At 45.2% G+C, this 27,286-nt stretch overlaps 1 protein-coding gene across 1 annotated transcript in view; it reads right to left on the bottom strand.

The window, feature by feature from the left end:
• The window catches only part of LOC118795856 (F-BAR domain only protein 1-like), a 38,502-nt gene extending 12,889 nt beyond the window's left edge, over positions 1-25,613 (bottom strand). The window contains exons 1-7 of the mRNA XM_036554608.1: positions 25,531-25,613; positions 17,209-17,261; positions 6,849-6,940; positions 4,244-4,318; positions 3,325-3,466; positions 2,283-2,435; positions 1,692-1,796 (exon numbers count right to left, since the gene is read on the bottom strand). Coding sequence (XP_036410501.1) covers positions 1,692-1,796; positions 2,283-2,435; positions 3,325-3,466; positions 4,244-4,318; positions 6,849-6,940; positions 17,209-17,235 — 594 coding nt within the window. The 5' untranslated portion in view covers positions 17,236-17,261; positions 25,531-25,613. The remainder of the gene's footprint in view (positions 1-1,691; positions 1,797-2,282; positions 2,436-3,324; positions 3,467-4,243; positions 4,319-6,848; positions 6,941-17,208; positions 17,262-25,530) is intronic.
• Positions 25,614-27,286: the final 1,673 nt, after the last annotated feature.

Below are 27,286 nucleotides of genomic sequence, written 5' to 3'. Positions count from 1 at the left end.
CACAAGCACGTGCACACACACGCATGCACACGCACGCACGCACGCACGCACGCACGCACACACACAAGCACGTACGCGCACAAACATACACATACACACAAACACATAACACACACACACACACACACACACACACACACACACACACAAGGTAACAGTCACATAGACAGAGACAGTGTATCATCTTAGGAATGGTCCCCCGCAAAGACTCATGTATTGAGCTGTGATTATATTTTTTTGAGCTGCATCTTAATTACACCTGTCCAGATCTCTAAATGATCACAGCAATATACTGTGTATATGCACTATTTTAGACATAATGAGATAGAATACTTAGCTGCAAGGGCTTTCATCGTTATGTCATATATAAATAGCAGTGTTCATGCATTTTGTTGGAGGGTCTCCCTGGAAACAGCGAGGGTCGCCATGGAGACACCCACATTGTTAGAAAAAAAGCAACCTACGGCAATTCAGGGCTGCCCAATTCTGGTGCTGGAGGCCAGCTGTCCCTGAACCAGCTCGCTGACTTTGCTGAACTAGTCTTACCAGTCCTGTAAATGAAGCTGGCCTGTGGCCTACCCAGGACCAAGATTTGGAATTCTCCACTGGGCACTTAGACCCCATTTTACACCTCAGCCCCCATTACACTTGAAGCTGAATCGATTCTGAATGAATTGTGTGCAGTTTGGGACTTTCATTACCTCCTTACCCATTTCAGGCCTCTTCAACACCATCAACTGTCACAGGCGATGTGAAAGATTTGCACACATGAACACAACTACAAATAACCTGGAATACAAAAGCCCATGACCACGGTACAACAGTATAACAAACTACCTGCCGCAATGGTCACTGTAGACAATAAATAGAAAGGTATCACTGGTTGCAGGCCAAAAAGAGAACACCATGAATTCTTCAACTTTTATCCCAGTTTTTATGAGCATATAAGTAGACTTTGCGCTTCTCAAAAAAACCCTGTTCTGTCAACATCTTTATTTTGCTATATAAAGTACACTTCCGTAGCAGACACAAATTTCTCTGGATTTCACTTTCCTCTCTAATATCCATAACAAGCCTCCTCTTCAGACCATGGAGCTCATACAGTCTCTAGACGGACAGCTGATTGCAGCAAAACGTGTTTCTCTGAGGAAATCAGTACATTTTGTTTTTGATGCTGTGAGGATGACACCTGAGCAGAGGCTATTAATCAGCTGATTGTCAAACTGTGATTGACAATCTAAAGAGGCTGTCAGAAACAATCTGCTGCTCATCACTTTTCAACAGCATGCCAGCTCCCTTCCAGAGTAAGACTTTTTCAGTAAATTTGAAAGGAACATATCAATGCAGTAAGATTTACCTTAACATTCCCCACTCAGCACTGCCTGAACAGAGCAGTTAGCACTACATGAGCACAAAACTCAACACTGCCAGACCACGGACCTAAACGCTGCTCTGACACACTACTCTACAAAATCTGCATTTAGGTGAACCATGCCAGACAGGCGACAACTCCACAACCTGTGATGACAGGTTAGAGTTAGACATGGTGAAGAGTACCTGTGAAAGTTCTCATTCAATTTCAGTTTCATTCAGTTATAACAAGGCCTTCCTCTCTGTGCCAAACCGCTCCCTGCATTCTCATGGTCCTACCCTGCATCGATCGGTTCCTGCCTACAGCCCCCGCCCCTCACCTGTGCTGATTCAGTCATTTTCTGTTCGAAGTCTCCACCCACTCGGTTGTACTTCTCCACACAGGAGCTGAAGGACTCCGCTGCCTTCTTCGACTTCACCTCCGCCTAGAGGAAGAGGGATGCAATTGGAGTAAACGAAAAGGCTGGGGGTGACTCAGGTACAGTATTGCTGCCTAACAATGCCACCATATGTATAATATGATTAATTGCAGTTACACAACACACAATGATTCTACAGTGATGATTTCTTATGTATTTATTAGTTTGGCTACAGCTGCTTCAGCATTTAATATAAACACCTGACTATGAAGGATGCCTCTGCATGACAGAGACAGATGGCGCTGAGGAATGATTACATTTTCCCATGAAGGATTCTGTAATCTTTGCTGTCGCAGAGTTCGGTAACATGAGTGGGTGCATAAATAACAACACTACAAGTGGTAATGACACCCCGTCGCCTTAGAACAAGAGTGCGAATCCTTTCCAGTGCTGGATACCTTGATCTTTAACTCGCTGGGGTATTCATACCTCTTGCTGTGTGGGTTCGGGTTTGGGTTTGGGTTTGGGTTAGCGTAGCCCCCCTCCACACACCTTCTCCAGCTCCTTCTGTGGGGCGCCCTCCCTGCGCAGACGGTCCAGCTCCACGCACTTGCTGTGGTAGTTCTCCCGGGACTTCTGCAGCTGGCTGCTTTGCGCCTGCAGCGTCTGCACGGCTTCCAGCGTGCCCATCACCTCCTCCTTCGTCTGGGGGGGGGGGGGGGCATTCACGTTCAGGTAGAACGCTCACATCAGCGACAGGATACGCAATGCAAGATCGGCACAGGGGATGAGAGGTTCTCGTTCAAAAATTTTTTTTTTTTTTTAAGTTCTCAATGTTTCATCAGTTTTTAACAGGGTAGTTGAAATGACCACAGCGCTTCCCTGTCATGTTTTAGCATTTACAGCAAATCGGCATTGTCCTCTTATTATTGAAACCCCTGATGCTATACCCTTGATACTTAATACAAGACTGGCATAGAAGATGAGAGGTTCTCATTCATTTTGCTACAAGTATTTTCCTATGATATCTCATTCATTGCATACTGACCTCACAAAGACATAAATGTACTCGAAATTATAGTTTTACAGTTAGAGTTGTTTGTATATTAGCATTCTACATTCAGACTCTGGAGTGTAGTGGTTTGGAGATTTTACCATTTAAATAAATAACACTGATGAATCCAGGTCATCTGTGTGCTAAAAAATGTGGGACGTTGACAGATATTTGTGTGTGTGTATGTGTATGCGTGTGTGTGTGTGTGTGTGTGTGTGTGTGTGTGTGTGTGTGTGTGTGAGTGTTCTGACCAATGACGACAGAAAAAAGGAGAGATAACCTCCAGTCCTTATTATTATCCCTCACATTGATGGCCTGTGGCTGTCTGAGCCACTGATTCTGGGCCAGTTTCTGATTTTGGATTAAGTACCTGAGGTCGAAATGAGGAGTTGGGTAGCTGATCCTGCATCAGTGGGACCACTGGGCATGCTTAAAACTGAGGGAGGGCAACACGGAGAACCTGAGAAGTGCAGGGAGATTGGGAAAGGGAACGGGGCCAGCAGGCTACAGCAGTGAGACGAGGGGCGTGGGTCACCCTACCTTGCGGTGAATTTTGACCTGCTCTTCCCCATATTTGTTGATGTCGTTGATGAGGGAGTTCATCTTCCTCATCAGCTCCAGGTGGCAGAGGGCCAGCTTGTCTGACGACACCCGGAACACATCCCACAAGGGGGCAAAAGTCCTGGAAGGAAGAGACAGCGGGGAGGGAAAGAGAGCAGAATGCTATCAGATTCATTCTGTTCTTTTATTTCAGTTCAGTACACTGCAAAAGAAATTCATCTAACAGAAACAAAAAACAAAAAAAGCTAAGAGAGTTCTGAGGAGGAAGAAAGGACAATCTACCAGATAAAGGGCAGCAGTGTACCACAGTGGTAAGGAGCAGGGCCGAAAGGTTGCCGGTTCGATTCCCCACTGGGGCACTGCTGCTGTATCCTTGGGCAAGGTACTTAACCTACAATTGCCTCAGTAAAAATTCAGCTATATAAATGGATAACATGTAAAAATTGTAACCTATGCAAGTCGCTCTGGGTAACAGCATCTGCTAAATGACAATAATGTAATGTAAAGGAAAGGCAGAGAGAGAGAGAGAGAGAGAGAGAGAGAGAGAGAGAGATCAGTATGGAGAAAGAGGTCCTTTTCAGCAACCATGAGCGAGCAGGCAGTCAAGAAATGTGTCAGGCAGACAGGATTATGGGATGAGACTGCTGATCAAAACTGTGACTCACACTGACACTTATTTATGAAGCATACTAAGTGTCCTGTGAGCAATACAGACACCACAGATGTAGCCCTCTTATGTAATACACTCATTTACCTGCTCATACCAATTTGAGACCTTTAGTTTTTCTAGCATGTTATGTCAGTCAGTGCACTGTCAGTATCATAATAATTTCAGCAACTCTTCCTATGTGCTATCAGTAGTGGTAGTTGCATTCAATCACCTGACTCACACACTTACCCCAAAGAGCTTCCATTACTTGCTATCTTGGCCAGTTTGCTCATGGACTTGGAGTATGTTTCTTCAATGGCTGCCCTGTAAGACAAAAACACAAAGGCAGCCAATCAGAGAGAAATGCAGTAACCAATCGCTGACCTCTTTGAGTGACAGGAAGATGTAATACATTAGTGCTGGATAAGATGAGTTACCCTATCAGTGGGTTTTGAAAGGCTTGAAAGAGAGGTGCTCAGTCATCACCAAAATCAGTGCAGTTATTTTTATAACTGACGTCTGAATGCTATCATGACTAATTATTATCTTGGCAATGTAAACGAGAACAAAGATTACATGAAACACATGGCATGACCAGCTGGACAATCCTAGAAGAAGAATTGACCTGTTATGTAATATGCTGTAAATATTTGGTGCAGTCCATGTTTAAATAATAAATAACCTTATTTCAGCAAATATCAAACTTTAATGACTGTTCCCTCAAATTTCAGAGAGAGAGGGAAAAAACACTTCATGTCTGTGCAATCAGCTATGAATAGAAGAAATGAAGTCAGAAGCAAGCTATCATTCATGTTCTTTTCGCTGATTCCAGATGAAAGAAGTAATGGCTTGTAACAAGGTGAGGGAAATGATCTCTTCACTATCTGGCACTTTTCCTATATTTCCTATTTCTGTCTCTACATACCAGCTATTACTGTTACTCTCCAGTTCAAGAGAAAACTGGCCAGGGAATCTGGTCCAGCAGGCTTGTCTTCAAACAAAGAAGTATCTGTCCATTTCACACAATCTACCCATCCAAGCTCCTGGTCCAGGCTCATGGACTGTTGCATCTGGGCCACAGCATCTCCCTATCAGCCTATTTCCCTGTTTGTGCCGCTTGACTCCTTCCCTCATTCAGTGCTCTGCTGTGAGGTAAGTCTTCCTCTCCTCAAAACATGCCCAAGTCTCTCTTCGCCTTGTCACCCTCAGCTGACTAACGATTGCAGCTCTCATCAAATCGAAGATGCTGGTGCTAGCTTAAGAGCTAAACCTTACTGCTTGAACCACAACAATGCAAAGGATCCTGGGTAGCACACACTTAGAGCGCTGACATTTCAATTCCTGGAGTTTTCTCTGTGACATGTTGATAGTGCACACTACTTCATCTCCACTTAAGACTGTCATACAATGAGCAGTGTTTCTGCCTGAGGCACCCCTGCTAACTCATTAAAATGTAAAAATATGAGAATAACTGACAAAGAAAGACTCAGCACATTTACCCTCACAATGAGTACCAAGGTCAGACAAGGAACACTGAATAATTTCATGCACCTAGTATCTGGATTTACGATTTACATTTGTTTAGTATTAATTCACAGTGCATTCTATTCACTGAATAACTCCTTTTTTGAATTATGATAGTACGGGACAGACATCAAACCTTTAGGGTTTTCTGACCAACTGTCTCAACCACTAAAAGCAATAGCAATTGAACTGAAACCTACATTCATGTGCACCTGTAGAGAATGTAATGAGATAGGTGGCAATTGCTTCCAATCAATGACTAGCATTGGGGCGAAAAAAGTGGTGTGGTCAGGTGCCCCAATTATATTGTGACAGTGGGCCCAATGACTCCCTCATCCTCTTATACTGTGACACCGGACTCCAAAGCTCTGAGTTAAGCAGACCTAATTACTGTAATTAAGTTAAATGTTCCGGCTAATTGCAGTCTAACCCATGCTTTCAATGCCTGAAAAAATATAACGAGTAAAGGCCCAGAAGACGAAGTGGTATTATTCTAACCATCAGCCACCCACCATCTGAGCTGAAGATCATCCAACTCGCCCTCTTTTCCATTCATGCCGGTGTATAGCTTAACAGACCGTGCGCAGCACTGATGTGACTGCCTGGGATGAACCCGGGGCAGGTGAAAGCACATGCCGTCCTGCTCTGCTGAATTCACCATGGTAATAAGAGGAAAATAAATGAGGTCTGGAAGTGGAGTTTCACCGGTGATTACAGTGGGTTTGGAACGGCGGTGGTGGGCCGGCATTGGCTCCACCTACAGTTCAGTGGGGGAAACGCACTGAAGTGTACGGCAGTGACACAGCTGTGGAGTGCAGGGACACTGGGGGCCTGCTCGTGGCATCCCCAATCCCTCACAAAAGCACAGCTTTACTTGTGGGGGTCTTGGTTAAAATGTAGCAACACAGAGATGAAAGCCGTCAATGGAATCAACAATAGAGGTGAAATGCTTTTTCAAGGCTTTATGAGTTAAACTAGTCTTTCACTTGAGGAGGAAAAAAAAGAAAGATGGATTACACTTCTCTTTGTGCCAGTGACAGTGTTTGGGACATATGCCACACTTTCTAATGTGGAATGACTGTGCTGTCAAATCAATTATCGGTCCTGAGATGGAGTGCCGGGCTGAAGCAAACAAAGTTTATCAAAATTAGCTAATTGAGACATGCTTGTCTACGGAAGTGTTAATTATGCAGTAATTGAGCTCACCCGTGTTTTTTTTTTTCACACCGCTATCTGCCCCCTCGCTCCTCCCCCGCTCTCACCCACCTCTCCCACCAACAGTCTGCCACCCAAACAACACCCCTCCCTCTCTCCCTCCCTCTCTCCTTACCTCTCTCGCACAAACTCTGCCAGCTCTTTGGTGGCAAGCTGTCCGTGCTTCATGTTGTGGTAGAGCACATCGAAGCCCGCGTTTTTCTCCCCCTGCAAAACAACACACACGCGTCAGCTCAGATCTACAGCTGGGAGCAGAGAGTCTGGCATTTTAGATTCATGGACCTCGTATATCTTGCTGAATAAACAAGAATACACTATGCAAAGCTCAGCATAACTTCACACCAATACCACATTCTATGTATCCGTGTGTGTTCATGTGTGCACTGGGGCGTGGGTTGCAGAATATGGGGAATAAACAGCAGAACTGCACCCACTCATGGACGGCCGGACAAAATGTGGGGATTTCTACCTTTCACCGAAATGGCAGAATAAGTTTTCCTCGTGCACTGTGTTACGATTTAGCATGTTTTAATATCATCTTAAGTGCAGCTAGGACAAAAAAGTGAACACAACAAGACAGGTGCCTGTTGAAATGAAAAGACTAAAATATGAGCAGTGTGAGCGTAACAGGGGATCCCCAGGTGGCTCCTGAAACACCAGAAGCGCTGTTGTTTAGCGATGTGACAACATTTCTGCAGGCTTGGTGATGCTAGCTGTGGAGTCCTTGTCATTGAGCTGGGTGGAGGAAATGTCAGACCTTCTAAGCTTCCCTAAGACAGCAGCTGTGAACGGTGTAGGCGTGCATTTGCGTGTTTGGCTGCTGAAGGGCTCAGCAGATCAGACCACATGCACAGAGTCCTCTGGAGGACAGAGGACAAGGGGCCATAGTCTTCCCTAGGGATTTCAAATTAAAATCCTGACCTTCTTACACAAACCAATTACAGAAAGAATGTCAACGGGAAATCTCTGTTGCTGTCGACAGCAGATGCATTTGTTTTTCTGGATGAGAGAGAGATTGAAACCAAATTATGCACTGAATGAGTGTGAGGAGAGAGGAGGTGTATCCTCACACAGGAGGGCAGACAGCCACATTTCCCAGAGATAAATGAGTGGGAAAGCCTAACTGACATTCAAAGACCTACCACACGCACACGCACACAAACACACACACAGACACACACACACACACATAGTGCAGCCTTCCAGAGTCCTGAGTAAAACACACCTCTCTACTTAAACACAATGGAGTTTCTTTCTCCTTCCTCAGTTTGAACAGGGGTGAACTGAGTGGGTGGGTAGGTGGGTGGACATTGTTTCTACAAAGGTCACATGCTAGTTCTTATTTAGGACCTTAGCATAAAAATATTCATAACAATGCAAACATTCTAAGTTTACAACAAAAGGGTAGATGGTGTATGATAAAGTATGGTTATGTAAGGCGCTGAGGGCTGCTGGATAACACTCCGGATGTGAGATTAATTAGTACGCCTGTTGAGGTCCCTTATCTCTGTCGGTCTCCGTTCCTGCTGTGTTCACCTGCTCTGCATTCTGAGCTGAAACTCAAGCCTTAGAAAGGTGAGCTGCTGTGCTCTATCCTAATCTAACTGTATCACAGAGGAGGTATCCAGTTCTGTGGACCCCCTGAAGAAAGACCACATGCAGGCACACACACACACACACACACACACACACACACACACACACACACACAACCAAGACGGGTCTTGGCAGCTGACAGTCTGACCCAATGACCAATTACAGCTTCTCAGTGCTCAGCACATTCACACTACACCCAAAAAGACCATGCTTAATAAACCTTCCATAATTACTAAATACATTTTGCAGTTCTCTGCACTTTCTGTGATATATGGAAACTCAGAGTAGCCACAGACAGATACAGCTGTCAGATGCTTACCCTACTGTGGAGAAAGATGAACATTTGAAACGGTAAATCCTAGTTTAAGGGTGATATGGATTTCATAGCTATGGAGCTTCACAGAATATCAATAAACGCTCCTTATAACATTTCCCCCTTCTCTACTGTGCTGAGGCTCAATGCTGCACCATAACTATGCCATGCAAAACCACAGACCCTGGCCTGCTTTAGCCCAGTTAGTATGGTTAGCTGCGTTGAGCAGCCAGGTCAACAGGGTTAGCTGTCATTCAACTTGACAGAAAAAATAATGAAATGTAACACTCGACAACAACCTGAACATAGTGGCTCTGCCTGGTTCCATGCTAACAGAGGAAATAGGTTATCAGTCACACGTTCAGTCACGCCCTGTCCAACACAGCTGCCCGTCTCACAGCCTGAGAGAGGACTGTGAATTATTCAATTGCAACAGTGTTCTAATCACTCTGTTTTTAATTGGACATCCCCCTCCTTCCCTACTCTCCACAGGCATAAATGAAGCTAAGCACATTTTGAGCGCCTGCAGTGCCTGGGGTTACACATTTTCGAGCACTCTAAAGTTGGTGTAATTAGATCTGAAAGTATTACCGTCAACAAATATTTGAAAACTCTTGAAATGAATAACAATTCTGTTTATCGCGCCTGTATTTAATTAGACTACCGTTAAAGAATGTGTCCATACTGAATATCAATGTTGGTTTTTTTAAGTGTTTATTATATTAAATGTGGCCAACTAGGAAAAACTGAACAGTGGAACAAAATCATCAAACTGTGAGACACCCAGAGTGTGCTTTGAAATATGGTCAGGTCAAGTAACTTCAATCACAAACCAGAGAAAATGATGGCTGCATCACAATACAAGCTGTAAAGCCTAACAAAATTACATCTAGCCAGATAGATTTGTTTACAATTGATAAAACAATGCAGTCAAAATGAGCAAATCTGAACATTGTAACTTCACTTGGCTCCAAGAATCCAAGTCTCCAAGGGTCATTGGATTAACTAAAATACAGTTCTTAGTTTAATTTAAACACTATGTATGACAGCACAATAAAAAACAACAGCAAAAAATTGCAATGTCAAATAGGCTACAGTGAAATCTTACAGTAACTGAGGTTTGACAAGAAACATCACTTTACTGGCACCTTTAGGAGTTTAAAACCATACCACTTTAGTTCAAAACCATACTTTAGCTTAAAACCATTCAACTGAGAGAGGCCCACTGGACACTCACTCTACAAGCATTCAAACCATTAGGATTAAGTAGGACGAATGGTGTGATCGAGTGGAAACCCTCATCATTAGAAAAACTCAGTGGCAGCATATCCTTGGAAGTTGCGAGCTCACTGCTTTCCTCAAAACAAACAGGGCCACACTTTGCTTCCCTGGCTGTCTCACAGTTTGCCTGCATGCCTATGGATGTGGTGGTGAACTGAGCTGGTGGCTTTGCGCTATGCCTGCTTTGCAATGCAATATTTGCCTAGCGATATACAGTTTCAGCTCTTTTTTCAAAGTTATTTCTTTCCGTGCTTCCTTTAGATGATGCAGAGGACACCGTGCTCAGACAGCTGGGTGGATAGATTGAACGGTGCGGTTTCACGCCTCAGACTTTCCAAAAAACTAAATAAAAAAACCCCACCCACTTTCAATCACTGCAGACAGCTTGTAAAAACTGGGAAAGCCTCGGAGGCGCTTACTTTAATTAAAGCGTGGTATTGTAGTACGATGCCGTGAAAATGTTTAAATGGATAGTTAACAAAACAAAATACAGCCCTCAGTTGCTGACCTATAAAAGAGCTATTAAACAGTGTTTTAATTGCTTAAGTACTGGTACTGCAGTTCTTGTGCCCACAGCAAGTCTGCAGGAAGGCAATGTTCCTTCGGGTCACACAATGCTGCTGTACAGTGCTGCCTTTCCATCTATGGCCAGTCATTCATCTGTGCGCTGGGGTCTAGAGCCTCTCTTTCTGCCCTTGAGGGAAAGGGTAAACACTTGGCAATATGGTGCCTGTGGTAGCAAGTCAGGTATATGGTAGACAGCTATCGCTTTGCGCCTGAAATGGCACCTTGGGCATTTCCAGCCAAACTGCTCCTCTGGGAATCAGACCAGAAAACAGGATGGAATTTATTAAGTTACTGTGGAATGAAAAGCCGAAATGGAAACCTCTGAACCTGAGGCCTTTGATCGCAGTAACATAATCTCTCAGTTGAAGCACACTGCAAATGAACTAACTTTAGGGTGAACAGACCGTTCTAATCACTCTGCCATGATTATCAGTATCATGTTGTATGTCTTGTCCCATCTAGACACAAATGACTAAGTTGTAGAGGATAGGTTATGCACTCAAAAGAGAGAGGGCTCCCAGCTGAGCCATACACTTGAAATTCAGAGAACGAAGCTGAATTACATTACATTACACTAAATTACATTACATTACTTTGCAATACACTCTACAGACAATGTCCTCTCAGGGCACTAACCCAAGATCGCACAGCCTTTCTGCAAAATATGGTTGGGTTAACCTTAAAGATTAGGTTGGCTGATCCTAAGTCATTGTTTGGGGGGGCACCATCTAACAAGCATGAGGTAACCTGAGGCTGAAAACCAATTGACCACACCAGGATAAGGCTAACTCAGATCAGTGAGCAGACACAACTCCAGCAAGTGATTTCCCCAGATTTCAGTTATATGTTAATTAAAGGCACTTGCATAAGAGCACAGGACATGCAGAAGCCGCACGCCCTGGTCCTGTCACTATCACCGTGGTGATTAATGACTTTGGAGTTGGAGAGAAGCTGAAGTCAGCAGTCCATGCACAAGGCTGACGGTGCGGGGAAACCAGTGCATTCACAAACAAGCGCGAGTATAACACACTCTTACACGGACGCACGGTGCAAACACCCTTCCTCCTTCTTTCATTACCCTCCCTCAGACGGGCACCTGAATCCCTTCCCTCACCCCTCCGAGCGCATTCCTTTCCCCGCTCGGGCCCTTATCTGGCAGAACAGCAGGCCGTTATCTGCCTTTCATTAATCTAATTCGCAGAGTGAGACACGGCTCTCCTCAATGACAATGAGTTCCCTTCTCTAAATAAGTCCCCTCCCCAGGTTCCCTGCCAACTCCTGCCCCGGCGCTCATGTTAATGCCGGACCTGAGTGCGCTGTGTCAGACAGAGAGAGTGAGACCCAGACAGAGTAATAGCAGCCAGGCGTCGGCACAAGACACTTTCTTCTTAGGCCCAAGGAGCAAATTTACATAATGCAATTACAGGACAATACCAGCATATGAAAGACAGCCCTTTCCTTTCGGCAGCACTGGGTTCTGTACAAAGGGGCTACCTACATTGACTGCTGTGTAAGATCGTTTTAATATATCAATGTGCCTGTATATAAGTCTAGTTCTCATACTAATGGAGGGAAATCAAAGGATTATTATCCGATTGCATTGCACCTGTCCAACCAGTTCTAAAAGCCATTGAGTTTAATCTTTGTTTGACAAAGGCTCTCCATCAGTAATGCGGGCATTAGAAATGGATCTCTTCACATCTGAACACAAGGAACACGCTGTAAATTCAATTGAGAAAACGCATTCGAGCTCGACAGAGGAGACCGACGCAAACCTCCCCCCCTGCCGGGTTCTCGTCTACACGGAGCAGGAATGGGATGGAGTTTCGGAGGGAGTGGAGCACAGAGCACAGAGTGACGCTGGCTCGTTGCTGCCGATGCACCAGTTGGTTGCGGCAGTTGGCGGCTTGCTTCTCTGGGCTGAAATTAATTACCGTTCTTTGATAGTTTCCACAGTGTCTTGCACATGCCAGCTGTTACTCCTCTGCTCACTCCTGCACTGGCAGAGTGCTGTAAGACGGCAAATGTTTTCGGGGAAAAACGCTAATTTACGCTAATAAGTCATTAAACAAAAGAGCTGACGCAATATTACTGGAAAATATACTTCGAAAATGACGGCGCCCACTAAAAGAGTTCCGAATTCTGAACACATCTTGAGTTATGAGCGGGGGAGAAGTGTGGCCTGGCTTTCCGAGCCACAGTCTGTCATTAAGAGTGATGGGACTGCCTGCAGCCAAGGACAGGCAGACCGGCTCTGCTCATCTGCATTATTCACCTAGTCAGTGCTTTCAAAACAACTTATTTTGTGTGCCTCTATCCACATCTTCCGATGCAAGCCTTTGGGCTCATGTAGTTTCAGCGCATGACTTACACAAACACCCAATTTACTTGACTGGGTTGACGTTTAAAGCCGCTGTGTATAGTGATCGCAGTCAGTGTTTTACTTGTGGTACACACAGTGTACTTTCACAGATAAATTTCACATTTAAGCATGGAGGTATGAGTTATTCCAAAACTGACTGGCATATAATGAACAACCTTTAATGCCCTTACACAACATATCCTAAATAATCCATGAACACTTCCCAGGATCCCTAGAAATGCAAGCACCCTAGCTGGGGAAGGAATGACACAGGTGACCACTCGGGGACACCTCTATTAACTCTGGCCCTTCAGGGGTGAGGTGCACCGGACAGGCTGAGTTCTTAAACCTTATGTGAAGCCTACAGTCCATAACCAGTACACTGAAATACACCCTGGCTGAGTACACCTCCACCTAAGACAGACAAAACAGTCCATTCCACACTGAGAGCTGTCACAGTCTGCCTGTGCTGGGCTGGGCTTCAATCAATAAATCAATCCATGAATAAATCATTTATTTAATCAATCAAATTAATAAACAATATTTACGTTAGCATCCCTCACAACAGGAATGTTACAGAGCATTGTACAAAGCACAATGTTTTATTATATGTGAATTTATGGTAACTGCAATCCTGCCTCTCGTCAGTCTGTTTAAAAGTGCCAAGAGATGAAAATGTTTTCAATTTGGAAATATGAATGCAACTACTCACAACTAAAGACAACAAAGTAAACACTTCTAATGTGAACCTTAGGACTTTGCGATGCACAAAATTGATCCCCTGTGTCTGGCTTGTGCTTAAGCACTCACACACATTCAGTTATCACCCCAATGCAACTTTCACCTGATACTAAATCCTGCATCAAATCTGCTGCCTTAATTTATGTTGTATTAACTTGAACATTGAAGATGCATCAGGTTTAACCCTGCTTGGTACACACCAGACTAGCTGAGCGGTCATGCTATGACAGCCCCAGCGGGTGGCCTGGATTTGAACCTGCAAGCACATACATGCTAATACGGGTGGGAGGCGGCTTTGACCGGCTTTGTCCGACACAATGGAGGAATCTTACATTTCAACTGAATAGTCTATATTTCTCCCTTCCCCCCCCCAGCCCCTGCACAATCAGAGGCCCGGACACAAAAGCAGGGGGGAGTCACATGACCCGAGCGTGGTCAGCAGAGAGACAAGCAGGGCTCACCTCACAATGACAAAACAGACAGCTCTGCTGCGCGGCCAAAGCTCTCACAATGGGGAGGGACGGGGGGCCACACCCCCCCCCCCCCCCCCGCCTCCGAGGCCTGGGTTGCGGCCCTCCTCCTCCATGGACCCTCACTGCCATTCACCCCATGCCCGAGTGGTGATCTCCACTGACACAGCAATCCCACGGCTCTTCCCCTACTCCCCACTCACCCAGCAGCTCCCCAGCCTGCGCACAGCCTGCTCCTGTGCATCTCTGCTGGGGCTGCCGCGCTCTGGAGAGCTGCACAGGATAAACTGGGTTGTGATGGCGTGTCGCCAGCAATAGCCTGTACTTTTATGTTGCTGTGCCTGGTTGTTTGTGCTGGGCTTCTGGTGTGAGGCGGGCCTGGCCGGGCCAGCGCACGGGGCTGTGGAAATCTGCCACGTCATGAGGGCCGGGCTGGGCTGGCGGGCTGTGTGTCATGCTGCCCGGCAACAGCGGCCCCTGGAAAGTCCCAGAACTCTGCCGATCGAGTGAGTAACGGGAACGGGAAGAGGTGCTGGGCTTTTCGCTCCAACGCTTCATCCCCTGCAAGCAGGAGCCTCTGACACCCGCAGATTAGGGCAAACGCACAGCTTTACTGGGCTTGTGCTGACCACACAGCTTCACTGTGCTTCAATGCGTTTGCGCTGAATGCATACCTTTACTGGGCTTGTGTTGAACACACCGCTTTACTGTGCTTTACTGCGTTTGTGTTGAACACATAGCCTTACTATACTAGTTCATAAGCTTTACTTTACTTTAATTGTGCTTGTCCTAAACACGCGGCTTCTCTGAGCTTGTCTGAAATGAGGACTCCTCCTGATTCAGCAGCCTGCTTCTGGCTACCAGCTGGCCAGGTAGGTAATGTAGGACGCAAAACCCGAAATAGCTCGGCCAGGTGCGCCGACGTTCCTGAACGCAGAGGGGCCTCCTGGGAGGCGATGACAAAGGCCTGGCCTGTTCCTGTCACTCGCGCACAGGCCCCCGCGCAGCACGGCAGCTCAGGCAGAGAGCCAGGCTCCACCGGGCCGCTGGGGAGGGAATGCTCTACCCTCACAATGCGGGCCGAGAACAAAACAAATGGCACTGGCCTCTGAGGCCACCGTAGGGGACGGATTCCCATACACCCCTTTGCCCTCCGCCTCCCTCTCTACCTCCAGCTCTCCTCACCGCTCAAACAAAAGGTGTGCGCAGCCGTCCTCTCCAACGCTCACATCCCAGGAAAGAGTACTAGGGACCGTTTCCTAGTAGATCAGTTTGTTATCTTCCATATCATGTGTTAAGTCTAAGTAGGCTTTATCTTACCTCAACAGAACACACTTTAGCTGTGTTAAAAATGCCAAGATACTCATATGGACGCACTGTATAATAGGCATATGCAGCTACATACACATTTATAAAAATAGCTCTGCCGAGAAGGTGTTTATCAACATGATGGCAACTTGAAATGAACAACTTAACCCACGTTATATCACACACTAAAGAGGAAATGTTTCAAAGAAATGGTAGTGAGTATTTTCTATATTCTTTCATTTGACTTAGCCATTTTGTTTCTCATTTCATCATCTAAATACAATGGGCTTAGCTTTACCTCTTTACCGTTAGCTTTACTTGCTAGTTTGTACTTTGCCTGGCCAACCTTTGGAACTTTGTCATGCAGTGCTTCTAATGTTGTTGACTCTGTATGGTTTTTTCGCTTGTGTTGTATTGTACCTCACTTGTAAATCGCTTTGGATAAAAGCGTCTGCCAAATGAATAAATGTAAATGTAATATAAATGTAATGCTTTCCTACATGCTCTGTATGATAACTGAGTAGCCAATGCTTAAAGTTCCCAAAAATGGAATAAACTGTTGTTAAGCTGCAGTCCACACAAGACACATATCCTATCTCTTCTAAGGTTCTTTGAAATGAATGCAAAGATTTTGAAAAGGAAATATTGTCAAGCTAGTAAGAATCAGAAGAGTGCTTTAATTTTAAACATGACAAATATGCATGTGTGTGTGCCATACCAGGCCAAAGAATGGGGTAGCAAGATTAAAACTAACACCAAAAAGAAGCACTGCAAACGGAACCACCAGATCTTAACCAAAAACCCATAGTAGAACTAAATCTTTACCCAAGGATACTACTCTAGAGTCAAAGAATTTACGCACCTTAGAACAGAGCTTGGTCAGAAAAGCTGAGCCCCTCATGACAGTTGTAAACAGAACACTGACTTGGCTGGTTTTACCCTTCCCACCACATTCACAGGTATCTGCAGCAGTAATGCTACCCATACATACTGTACAACTGGCAAAATGCACAGATATACTCATAGACTGAATATAATTAAACATATGCTTCGAGAGGACATGCCAATAATGAGATATTGTTATGGGTATTTGTGATGGGGTAATAGACACAAAAATCAAGCAGCATAACAACAGCAAGAAGCAGGAGAGAAGCATAAGGAAGAAAGTACCAAGTTCGTGTCCTTATTTGAAGCTGTATCTCAATTATTTGTGTTTAAATGAGATTAGATGGTACAGATGCAAATGTCTGCGAGGACCTAGTCCTCAGAGTCATTGTGTTCATTGCTGTAGGACACCTCAGATAGGGCTTAACTCTCTAGGTCTGGGCTATTCCCCACCACAGCATAATTTTGGGAACGCCATCAGAATAATAGCTTTACACAGCTTAAAACACCTTTGAAAATGAATCCCAAGGGAGAGTGTTTAGCTGGATGTAGCAAGCACACAAAACTAATTTATAAACGCTGTGTGCGTCCAACCAAATGCTTTCCCGGGGGGTTGTTTTTTCAGAGCCACCAGAGGAGCCTTTGAATGCCCAAGACCCTTCTCTCGTTGTCACTTAATTCATCGCTTGTTCAGTTTAAATTATCACCATGCACTGTGTCCTACAGGTCCCAGAGCACACAGGAGCAGTGACAGACACCAGCCGAGGAGCTGTAAACATTTCACACATACATACAACACCACCTTACACCAAGACTGCTGTCAGTCCAGACTCATCTCTGCTTGCATATCGGTCCTTCTGCATCAACAGACGGGGATTTTGCCTTCTGTAACTGATTCAAAGCAAACCAGAAATCACAAACAATTGAAGGATAAACCGACCGCGGCACTTACCCAGAAGTTATTCTTGAAGAATGCCATCTTTGCTCAGAGAGTTTTACCAAGATCTGAAAGAGAAATGGAGAAAAAAAGCATTGTTAGCCTTGAGAAGAGCTGGCCTGAAGCTGCGAGAACGAGCTTGCCACAGTGTGTGAGAGGACATCAAGTCACAGTGCTGCTCTATGAGAGAGCAGATGAATCCTAATCCATGTGTCCACTGAAATTCCTTAGTCGGAAGTCAGCTGTACCTGTGGCAACCCAGACACGTTTCCATCACAAACTGACCAGGCCGACAGTATGCTGACCAGCTCCGTATGTAACAGCAGGACAGAGAGTGACACAGTTGGCTGTTTCTCCTGCGCAAAAGACCACTGCCAGAAATGATTTTCTTTACCCAACTCCCTAGCCTGGTCATGCTGTCTTGCCCATGTAGCAGAGACCCCACTCAGTCATTTACAAACGCACCAGACTGCTGCAGTGTTATCAGAGAGATGTAACTCAAAGTGCTCTGCAGTCAGGAGCGCTTGAGCAGCAGATGCACCGTGAGTTAAAAATCAAACTCGCAGACAGCTGAGGCAGTTCAGCTGAAACGGGCTCTGTAATGGGGGGGGTCAGGGCCACTGCTTCTGTGAGAAAGATCCAGCCGAGGCAAGAGGTGCTGGCAGGTCAGGGGGGCTTGGAACCAGACTCTCGCTTCTGTTTGCTTTCACAAGCAATCGTCACTTCTTCACAAGGCGAACTCAGCCCAGAGAGGAACACGGAACGCTCCAGATCAATATCGCTTCCCTATTTATCTCAGTGTGGTGCTGGCAACCAATGCGAAACGCACGCTGTTTCAATCACCGCGCCTATCGCCCAGGGTCAAATAAACCTCTAATGAACGGCAGGACGACCCAGGCGGCGGTGGAGCGGAGTGGGAGGAGGAGACGTAGGAGAGGAGAAACGATGAGGCGAGGCAAAGGAGAGGAGAAGGATCTGTTTCACCTCATTAGTGATGCACCACTTGTGTGGAGGGAGAAGTTCTGACTGCTGGGTGCTGATTGAAATAACACCACCGCCCACACTCCTCTTTATCATCTGTCATCTGAGAGAGAAACTTACTCAGAGGCAGGATATACAGAAAAAAGGGGGGAAAAAAAAGATACATCGATGGACAGACGGAGCTGGAGAAAGACAGATACACGGATAGAGCAAGAGAGAAGCAGAGATTGAACAGATGGAGGCAGAGAGAAAAACAGAGATGGAGACTGAGAGAAACAAAGATGGAGAGATAAAGAAGCAGATATGCAGAAAAGGCAGACACAGCAGCACACCTTGTGGCAGTGGCACAGGAGTAGGACAGAGAGACATTCTTCTCCACACATACTCCAGGCCACTCCACACATCCTGAGCCATTTCACTCTTTCACACTCTCTCTCTCTCTCACACACACACACACACACACACATACACACACACATACATAGAGCACAATGGCCCATTCCCAGCTAACAAGTTTGAAAAAGGAAGAGCTACTGCTCTCAGATGTAATCATATAAAGACCCAGGACAGGCTAAATAGGCTAGGGAGGGGAAAGCAACTGGAAGGGCAGGGTGAAGATTTAGGGGGCAGAGCAGGGGCAGGGAGCCAATCCCCTCACGAAGTGCAGCGTGTGACCCTCTTGACTGTCACAGATTACATCCCAGCCATACTCATATCTTCAGCATGAATATGGTGAAGAAAAGGGGGTATTCAGAGAACACACACACCCAAGCAGACACACACGCACACACCCACACAAGCCTACACAGACCCACACACAGGGAACACTGATGGTGATGATGTGACTAATCGCCATTTCTTTAACGACAGTGAGTCACGTCGCCGGGCTTTCAGCTTTCTGCGCTGAAGGTAGACTGGCACCGCAAACAGCAGCTGCGGAGAATCACGACGCCCTGCTGGACGTATTGATTCCTCTCGCCCACTCCCTCACGCTGCGCTGAGCTCCCCTTGCGCAGAAGTGACGAGCTCCCCATCGCTCCGCGGCAGGAATAATGCTCGTTTGAGGGGGCGGGGAAAAGAACATTCACCGCCAGAGACGGACAGGTGGGATGCTCTCTCCCTCTCTTTTCCTCTAAATTTGAGAAACGCAGAGCCACCGAGGAGCTATAGCGAAAGCACTGCAGGATGATTCTAATCAGACTCCTCAGATGAGAAAAACCAAGGCCTCTGTTCTGCTGATCCTCTGCCCAGAACAGGCTCTGGAGGCCCCGCCCCCCAGCCTCTGGATCCCTCTTATTGGCTGAGCCATCTCCTCACCCTGCCTCTGCCGTGTCCTGGCATGGATGGAGCAGAGCACCCCAACACAGGACAGACAAACCCTACAACCCCCCATTACACTCAACCCCCTCCTCTTTACATGACATTATATTCATTTAGCAGATGCTCTTATCCAGAACGACTTCTAGCTCAATAGAACATAAGTTTATCCATTCAAGTTGAATGAGCAACAGTGTCAGACCAGGCTAACAACACTTCCAGACCAGTGAGTGCGAGCATAACACAGGCCCTACACTAGGTTAACTTGTGTAACCTGACAAGACAAGGGAAGCCAAGAGTACTCCTCCTCACAGCACGCTCATTACCTCTGGACACCAACTTTCCACCCCTGAAGAAATATCTCATTAGGACAAGGAACACAGAGGATAAGTGGGTTTAACTTTCAGTTACCTCCTGAACAAGCTCCCACTACTCTATGTATGATGAATGCTGACATCTGTTCATGCATCGTTCCTTAAAAAATGACTGAAGTGTGTCACTGAAGCCACTGTTCCTCTAAGACCAGGAGCACCAAGCTACAGTCCAGCAGGGCCCAGCCCAGAAGACTTCACAGCAATACACAGTACACAGCCTTCACAGTAATATCTTTAGTGCTTCAACAGCAAGGGCAGGGATTTCTTCTCAAAGCAAGCAGCTAATTGATTTTCTGGCTAATTAAGGCCTCAGGTGAAGCGGGAGCCGGACACACTTTAGCCCTCCTGGGACTGAGCTGTACACTGGATTGATGACATAAACCTGCTCTCATCTCTAAGAAAAAAAAAATGAATGCAAAACATTAATCTTGCTTATCCTTGATTTCAGCAGACAGATATACAGACAGATTTCAGGCATGATAGTAATGGTAGTGTGTTAAGAACAGACTTATAGGAAGCGATAAATGGAGATGCACCTGAGAGACACAAAGTCTCAGCTGGAACATATGAGAGGTTTTCAGGTTACTGCCAAGAGGCACAGGAGACACCATCTGGTGCGCGGCAAGGCGACTGTACTACAGTAAATGGGTGAGCAGTGACTCACAAACACAAAACAAAGCTGTGCACTGGACGTGGAGGAGGGGCTGCCACAGAGAACTATTATTATCACAATTTCATGTATTATTATTATTGTTTATTACTGACTACTGCTATCTCCACTAATAATATTGTCATGAATGTCAACAAAATCATTACAATGAAAACCAAAATGCCATTCACACGAATGAGTAAATGACAATCGCTACTTGAAGAAACTATAATTCATACCAACTAACACATAGTGACTACCTGTGATACCAGAAAGCTAAATAATAGAGCTGAAGTCATTCATTGTCCAGCATACACTGTGGAGTGCTCTTATTCCTAAGACCCAGAGAAGATGGACATAATTTCAACGCAATTAGTAGATAAGAGCTTCTGTTTGCCGTGGCATTTATGCTGTGGTCACCATCAGGGGTGCCTCGCAGGCTTTGAATTGCCTTTCAAAAACAACCTCCACAGATGACAACATGGCAAAAATTAAAGTTTAAATGATATTTCATTTGTTAACGAAGACAGATCAAACTGCTCCCACACCACTTTAATTGTGTTAATACACTGTAGCAAGATGGAAAAGGTTGTTCCCGTCTGTCCATCTATGTCATTTGTCTGGCTGTCTGACCTCCATTCTCTCCTTCACTGGTCATTCCGGGGACACTGCCCGATTTAGAGACCCAGGAGTTGGAGACAGCAGGGAGGGTCGCTCAACGCTGCATGTAGTCAGCGGTACGTCAGCAGGCTAACCAGGCCCTCCGAGCCATACTGATGGGTGCAATAAAGCGCCAGCAGCAAACAGATGGCCACCATGGAAAAAGAGCACTCCGAGAAGCCTGTCCCCCATCCTCAGGAGCGCCCCCTCCCTCCCTCCCTCCCTGGCAGGAGCCAAATGCCAGCTCCCGCCAGCTCCCGCCAACTCGCCCTGTTGGGCAGCAGGGACTGGAGCGGAGCCCCTCTCCTGGGGCACACCCCCTCTCTACCCCCCTCAAGACATGTGTGTGGCTGTGAACACACATACGCACTCGCTCCCTCACATACACTTATGTACACGCACACGGGCTCACATTCAAACATACACTGTCCTGCATATAAGCGGGGAAACATGGGCACACGTACACACACACACACACACCTGCATATGAGCGGACACACACGCACACACCTGCATATAAGCGGACACACATGCACACACACACACAGATAACCACATACACACAGGTGGATGCCCACACAGGCTCACACAATGCATTAGAAGCAAGCCAGCCACCTTACTGGGGCAGGAGAAATGGGACGCGTGGGGAAAAGAAATAATAATTCAGCCAGGCATCAATTGTTAACAGCCTGCTCAATTCTTCACTGTCCCATCTGTCATTGGCACCGACAGAGCAGTGGGACGGAGAGGGGGACGCAGTGGGGGAGAAGAAGAGGATCACGAAAACAGACGAGAATAACACAAACAGTAATAATTAGGGCAGGATGAGAGAGAGAAAAACAGACAGTGGAACTGAGAATGAGGAAGCCTTGCTCTAATCAGGGTTATTTTCGTGAACCTGTGAGTGCTTGGAGAAAGGCTTCTTCCTCTTCTCTGTATTTCTTCCAGGTGGCTGCCTGAATCCGGGTAACCCCACCATGCTGTGCTATGTAACGCAGGGTGTCTTCAATGCGGGCTCACTACAGATAGAGAGTTCAGCAGTAAGGCTTCTTAGACTGAGCCTGATATGTCAGTGAATGTAGACAGGACTGATTTTCTCCCACCCCCTCTCCTTCTACACCCACCCACCTGGCAGGCTGAGTCACGGACACTCAGTCAGACACACAGAGACCCTGAGAGAGAGCACTGCATTCATTCTTCCCTCAGCAAATGGAACCAGATGACCTTAAGCGGGACCACAGTTCAACATTTCGTCCTGCATCGCATCTACGAATTGTTCTCATAAGGCCCTCTGTAAAGACCTTGATTACAGACATAATCTTTTTGGACAATCTTCTTCCTTTCAAGGACATACCAACATGAATATAAGCCAGAAAATCAAGGCAGGCTTACTTGTAAGAGGAGAAAAGCACAACATGTTGTAAGAAAACCTTTGTATAAGAAGGTAACTAGAATCCCATTTCCTGAACATACCATACAATAACACACAAGACCATTTCAACTCACAGAACAGGACTTCACAGCATTAAATGAAGCAGGTAGAAATGACATGGGTGAGAATGTCTTTGTCAAAATACAATAAAATTTGACTATTATTAAACCATTACTGATTGTCAGCTCCCTTCTCCACTTTCTTCTGATTCTCTCTTTATGTATAGTGGAGTTTTACTAAGTTTTTAATTTGGGTCACTTTGTTCTGCCTAAATGCAGTAGTTAAGATCCCCACACAAAGTATACACCTTGCAGCAGGTACTGATAAACAAATAGCTGCATCCTAAAGTCATCAGTGAATTCTCTCACTTGATAAACCCTCCCAGCATCTTCATTCAACTCTCTGGGTTTAGCTCTCTTTTTGGGACTTTGATACCAACTGATATCAACTGAGATGAAGATCTGAGCAAGATTACCAACCTGGAAGGAAGCACAGCTAAACTCCAACTGTCTTGTCTTCAACTGGGACATGAATTACATAATTTATCTGCTTAGCAAACACCCTTATTCAGGGCAAATTAAGTAGCCTCTTTTAAAATGTACCTTACTGCACATTTAGCAAAGAAATTCTGGTTAAGCACCGACACTCAAAGGTATAACAAAAGCAGCCAGCTAGGATTCGAGTCCGCAACCTTCCAGGGCCAATGCTTTTGCCCACGTCACTGTGCCACATATGCACCTGCGTGTCTAGATAGAAACGTCCACCATGAAACAATGAACCGCGCAAGCACACACCTTGGCCCAGTCCCATAAGGCATTGGGGGCCAGGAGGGCCCCATCTGCCAGAGCTGGCTCGGTGTGGCCGCAAGCTGGACGGGGGCTCTAGCCTCCGGCACTGCCTCGTCCTCCTTGGCAGTGCAGGGGAGCTGCCATCGGTACCGCACATCAAAGAGGCCCCTCTTTACTTATTCATTAACCCCCATACTGTTAAAGGATGCCGGGGGGGGGAGACACACGTTACCTCAGTGACTAAAAATAAGGACATGACAAGAGGAAAAACACAAACAAAACAGGAATACAGTGAATTCCTGAAGTTCTGGTGAACCAGATTTTCTTGTCACGATGTTGGAAAAGGTTCCAATGTCCCTCTGTTCCCATTCATACTGAACACAGTGTTTGCCTATGGAAAAAAAACAACTTCTCCACAGAAATGGAGCACCATCTAACATTTGCACACACTAATTTATTTCATGTAGAAATAGAATGCTTCGTAATTCCCTTCAGTAATCTCACCTATACAGTCTCTGCCAAGTGACAAAAGACTATTGTTAAAAATATTGTGCTCCCCAGCTTTAGCTTCGATATGCGACAATGGCATTGTTGAGAGCTACGCCAGTGTGCAGATACTACAACTTCATCAATGTAACCATTTTTTGCCCAGCACCTGGAAATTAATGGACTTTAAATTCCCTTTTCCTCCCACACTTCAGCTACAGTGAGTATACAGGATGACATTTAACAGTGAATGTGGTTGAGTCATTTCATGTCGCTCCATTCTCAGCCATGAAGCACCTGGGACCTCACCACGACGGCAGCAGTTCAAATTGAACGTATATTGAAGTCTTTCCTCATAGTATAAGCCAGGGTTAAAGACTTCTCTGTTCATCTTAATTCTCCAGCTGCCTGAAACATCTGTACCTGACAACTTTGAAACACCTAAGCCCTGGCCGAGCGTGAAGGCACTGCCCCAAACACACTGCGCAAGAGAAGAAGCAATACTTCGATTGTTCTCTGCCTCATAAGTACGAGATGCCCTGCTATTTAAAAACGCCTCTGTGTTGCCAAACATGTCCTCATGCATCGCATTCGCATTTACACATCTATTATCTCAAAGACTTTCAAGAGCTTTTACCGTGCGTAATATTTTCTTTTTCAACCCGATGGCACCTGCACGCAGTTACCTCCAATCAGAATCACTGTAATCCACATTATCTAAAAATTGAAGTGGCGGTTAATCCAGCACTCCAATTACCTGAGCATCAGACACAGCAAGGCGGCCAGGGTGGTTTACACATAGCTGGAAAGAAAGAAAGAAAGAAAGAAAGAAAGAGAGAAAGAGAGAGAGAGAGAGAGAGAGAGAGAGAGAGAGACCTTTCCACTTCAACCAACATGTGAACAAGTAAATTTGCCAGTTTTCTCCTTCGAAAACATCCACGGAGAACATGTTGATAAATAATCATCTACAACAGAAATAAAAAACCTATTATTTTAGTTGCATAAAAAACTACCTTGTTTGATTGCTGCAGCATCGAAACAAATGTCTCGTACCAACAGTTCAAATTCAAGTAACATGTTTGTTATCCACAAACTTTCCCCTTTCCATGAAAACAGATCACTTATATGATACTATTGGTCCTTCCAGATGTTTGCATGCTAAGAATGATATCAAATCTAAATGAAAAATCTGAAGTGAAGGAGGTTGGTGCAAACACAGAAAGGCATTACCAGACTCGTAAGTAGCGAGGATGAATCAAGTCAAATTACTTGCCACTACTGGCAACGTAGATTTGAGCGAATAAACACAGCTTTCTTCTTAAATATCAAATTTACCACAACCCAGTATGTCCCGACTAAACAACAAAGCATTGTAATTAGTTAGATCGAGTTCTATAGCTGCACGTGTGTTAAAATAAAATTTTATGTAAACTCATATCGCATCTCAGTCAGGCATTCAACTATACTAGCGCCCAGCCTTGCCGGTGATCATTCCATTTTGCCCGACTGCTAACCGGTTATCACTTGCATGCTAGCTACAGATTTCAGTCATGCACTAAATCGCCGAGTTTAGCTATTCTTACCGGTCGCTAACTGTCAAGAACCAATACGATGTCGCGAAAACCACAATCAATCGGTTTCAGGACTTACCTGAATATATGTTCATGTAAAGCAATGCAGGACATTTTCTCCACTCTCTTACACTTGTCCACACGTCCGACCGATGTGTAATTGCAAAGTGTAATCTTGATAGAAATTTAACAAGCCGTTTTTTCACTGTCCGTAAGTCTCCACCCAACCTAGCCACAATTGGCCATGGAGCTTGTCATTCAAGCCTCGGAGAGCGTGGTAGTGTGGGCACGGTATAGACCCTGCGGAACGAGTGTACGCGGCAGGACTGTCTCCAGGCCAAATAAGTGTTGGCATTGGCTTGCCGTAATAACGCCCACATGTGAGAGAATTTCTTTATGTGACAAAACGGCCATCAATCTGACGCGAAAGCCTATTGAACGGACGAAGAGGTGTGACTGACAAGCATTTATTAATATTCCCAAAATTTAACTTTAAAAAGGGATCGCCACGCTAATATGGCTCGAAGGTATGATTTTGGTTCTTAGTGTCATTGTGTAAAAAAGACACATAACTGAGCATCTCTTTCGGCTCTCTTCTCATCTGTTTTGCACTTGGAAATGCGGAAACAAAAATAACGGATAAATCTGTCTTCATCACAACGTTGCAAATAATTATGATCTATTTGAAAGCTTTTCATCAAGCCAAATGTCAGCAGATTGAATTTTCAAGAGCTGTAATCAAAATGTAAAGTCTCAAGTCAAGTGTTTTCCATAAGATGCTGTAGTTGGAATATAGTTTTCCTTAATCACTTCAGTTTGACGTCTGTGGATTCAGCACGGGTTGACATGTTTTTATCCAATATTGTTGCAAACTCCAGCTGTCACATTATGCAATCTATTACTGTAGACGGGAAGGTTTGTTTGTTTGGTTATGTGCCAAATATAGGGAAGCAATTCCAAGTATGGTAATAGTATGGAAATTAAATCAAACACAAACGTCTTTCGAATGTAAGCAAAATGCATACTTGATAGAAATTAAGGGGGGGAAACCCTGTTTGCTCGATCTAATGTTTGTGATAACAATTACCATATTTATGGCATGGTCTGATCTTAGAGATGGAATAAAATGTGAGCAAGAAATTAACAAAAATGGCAAAAAGATTTACATCCCTAAAGAACAGGTAATTTACAATTACAGGTTGGTATAGAATACCTCTAAATCCTCCCAAAATGAATTCCGCATTTTTCCTCCAAACTGCATGTGTGATTTGCAGGTGAGACTACATAAAATTTATTGTATTACATTCTTGTGGAAATACATCGATTAATCATTATATCATATCGCATATCTTCCCTACATCACTGAAAATTTCAGAACGATAAGAGAAGTCAGTTACATATATCATGATGGAGCACACGTATCATTCAGCTCTCTCGTTGCAACGGCGTGTTTTGTCATCAATGATCTGAATTGCACCAAGAGAAATGACATTTACAGTCTTAAAATCAAAAACTCTGTATACCGTCTTCTGATGCCTGTCCCTGTCGCTCCTGTTTGGGCATCTCTAGGCAGAAATACGTTCCTTCGTCTCCCCCTAGTGGTCTTCCATGTTTGAGACGCTAGGTTTCGCGCACACATCTTTTGCGTCTACCATGCTGTGGTTCAGTAGCACACACCCATACGTGTCAGTGGCATCGAATCACTTAGGAAGTGCGTGCGTCCCTTCTTTTGCGTTACACGGAGTGGTCGAAGTAATGCTCAATTTTACGATTCTAAAACGGGTGAAAAGGGCGAGAAAGCAATGCGAAGGGTGAAGAGCATTATACTGAACAGC

This window comes from Megalops cyprinoides, chromosome 20 (genome assembly GCF_013368585.1).
Source record: "Megalops cyprinoides isolate fMegCyp1 chromosome 20, fMegCyp1.pri, whole genome shotgun sequence".
NCBI lineage: Eukaryota > Metazoa > Chordata > Actinopteri > Elopiformes > Megalopidae > Megalops > Megalops cyprinoides.
The sequence above is the reverse complement of the archived record's forward strand: the minus strand, read 5'-3'. Positions and strand labels throughout refer to the sequence as shown.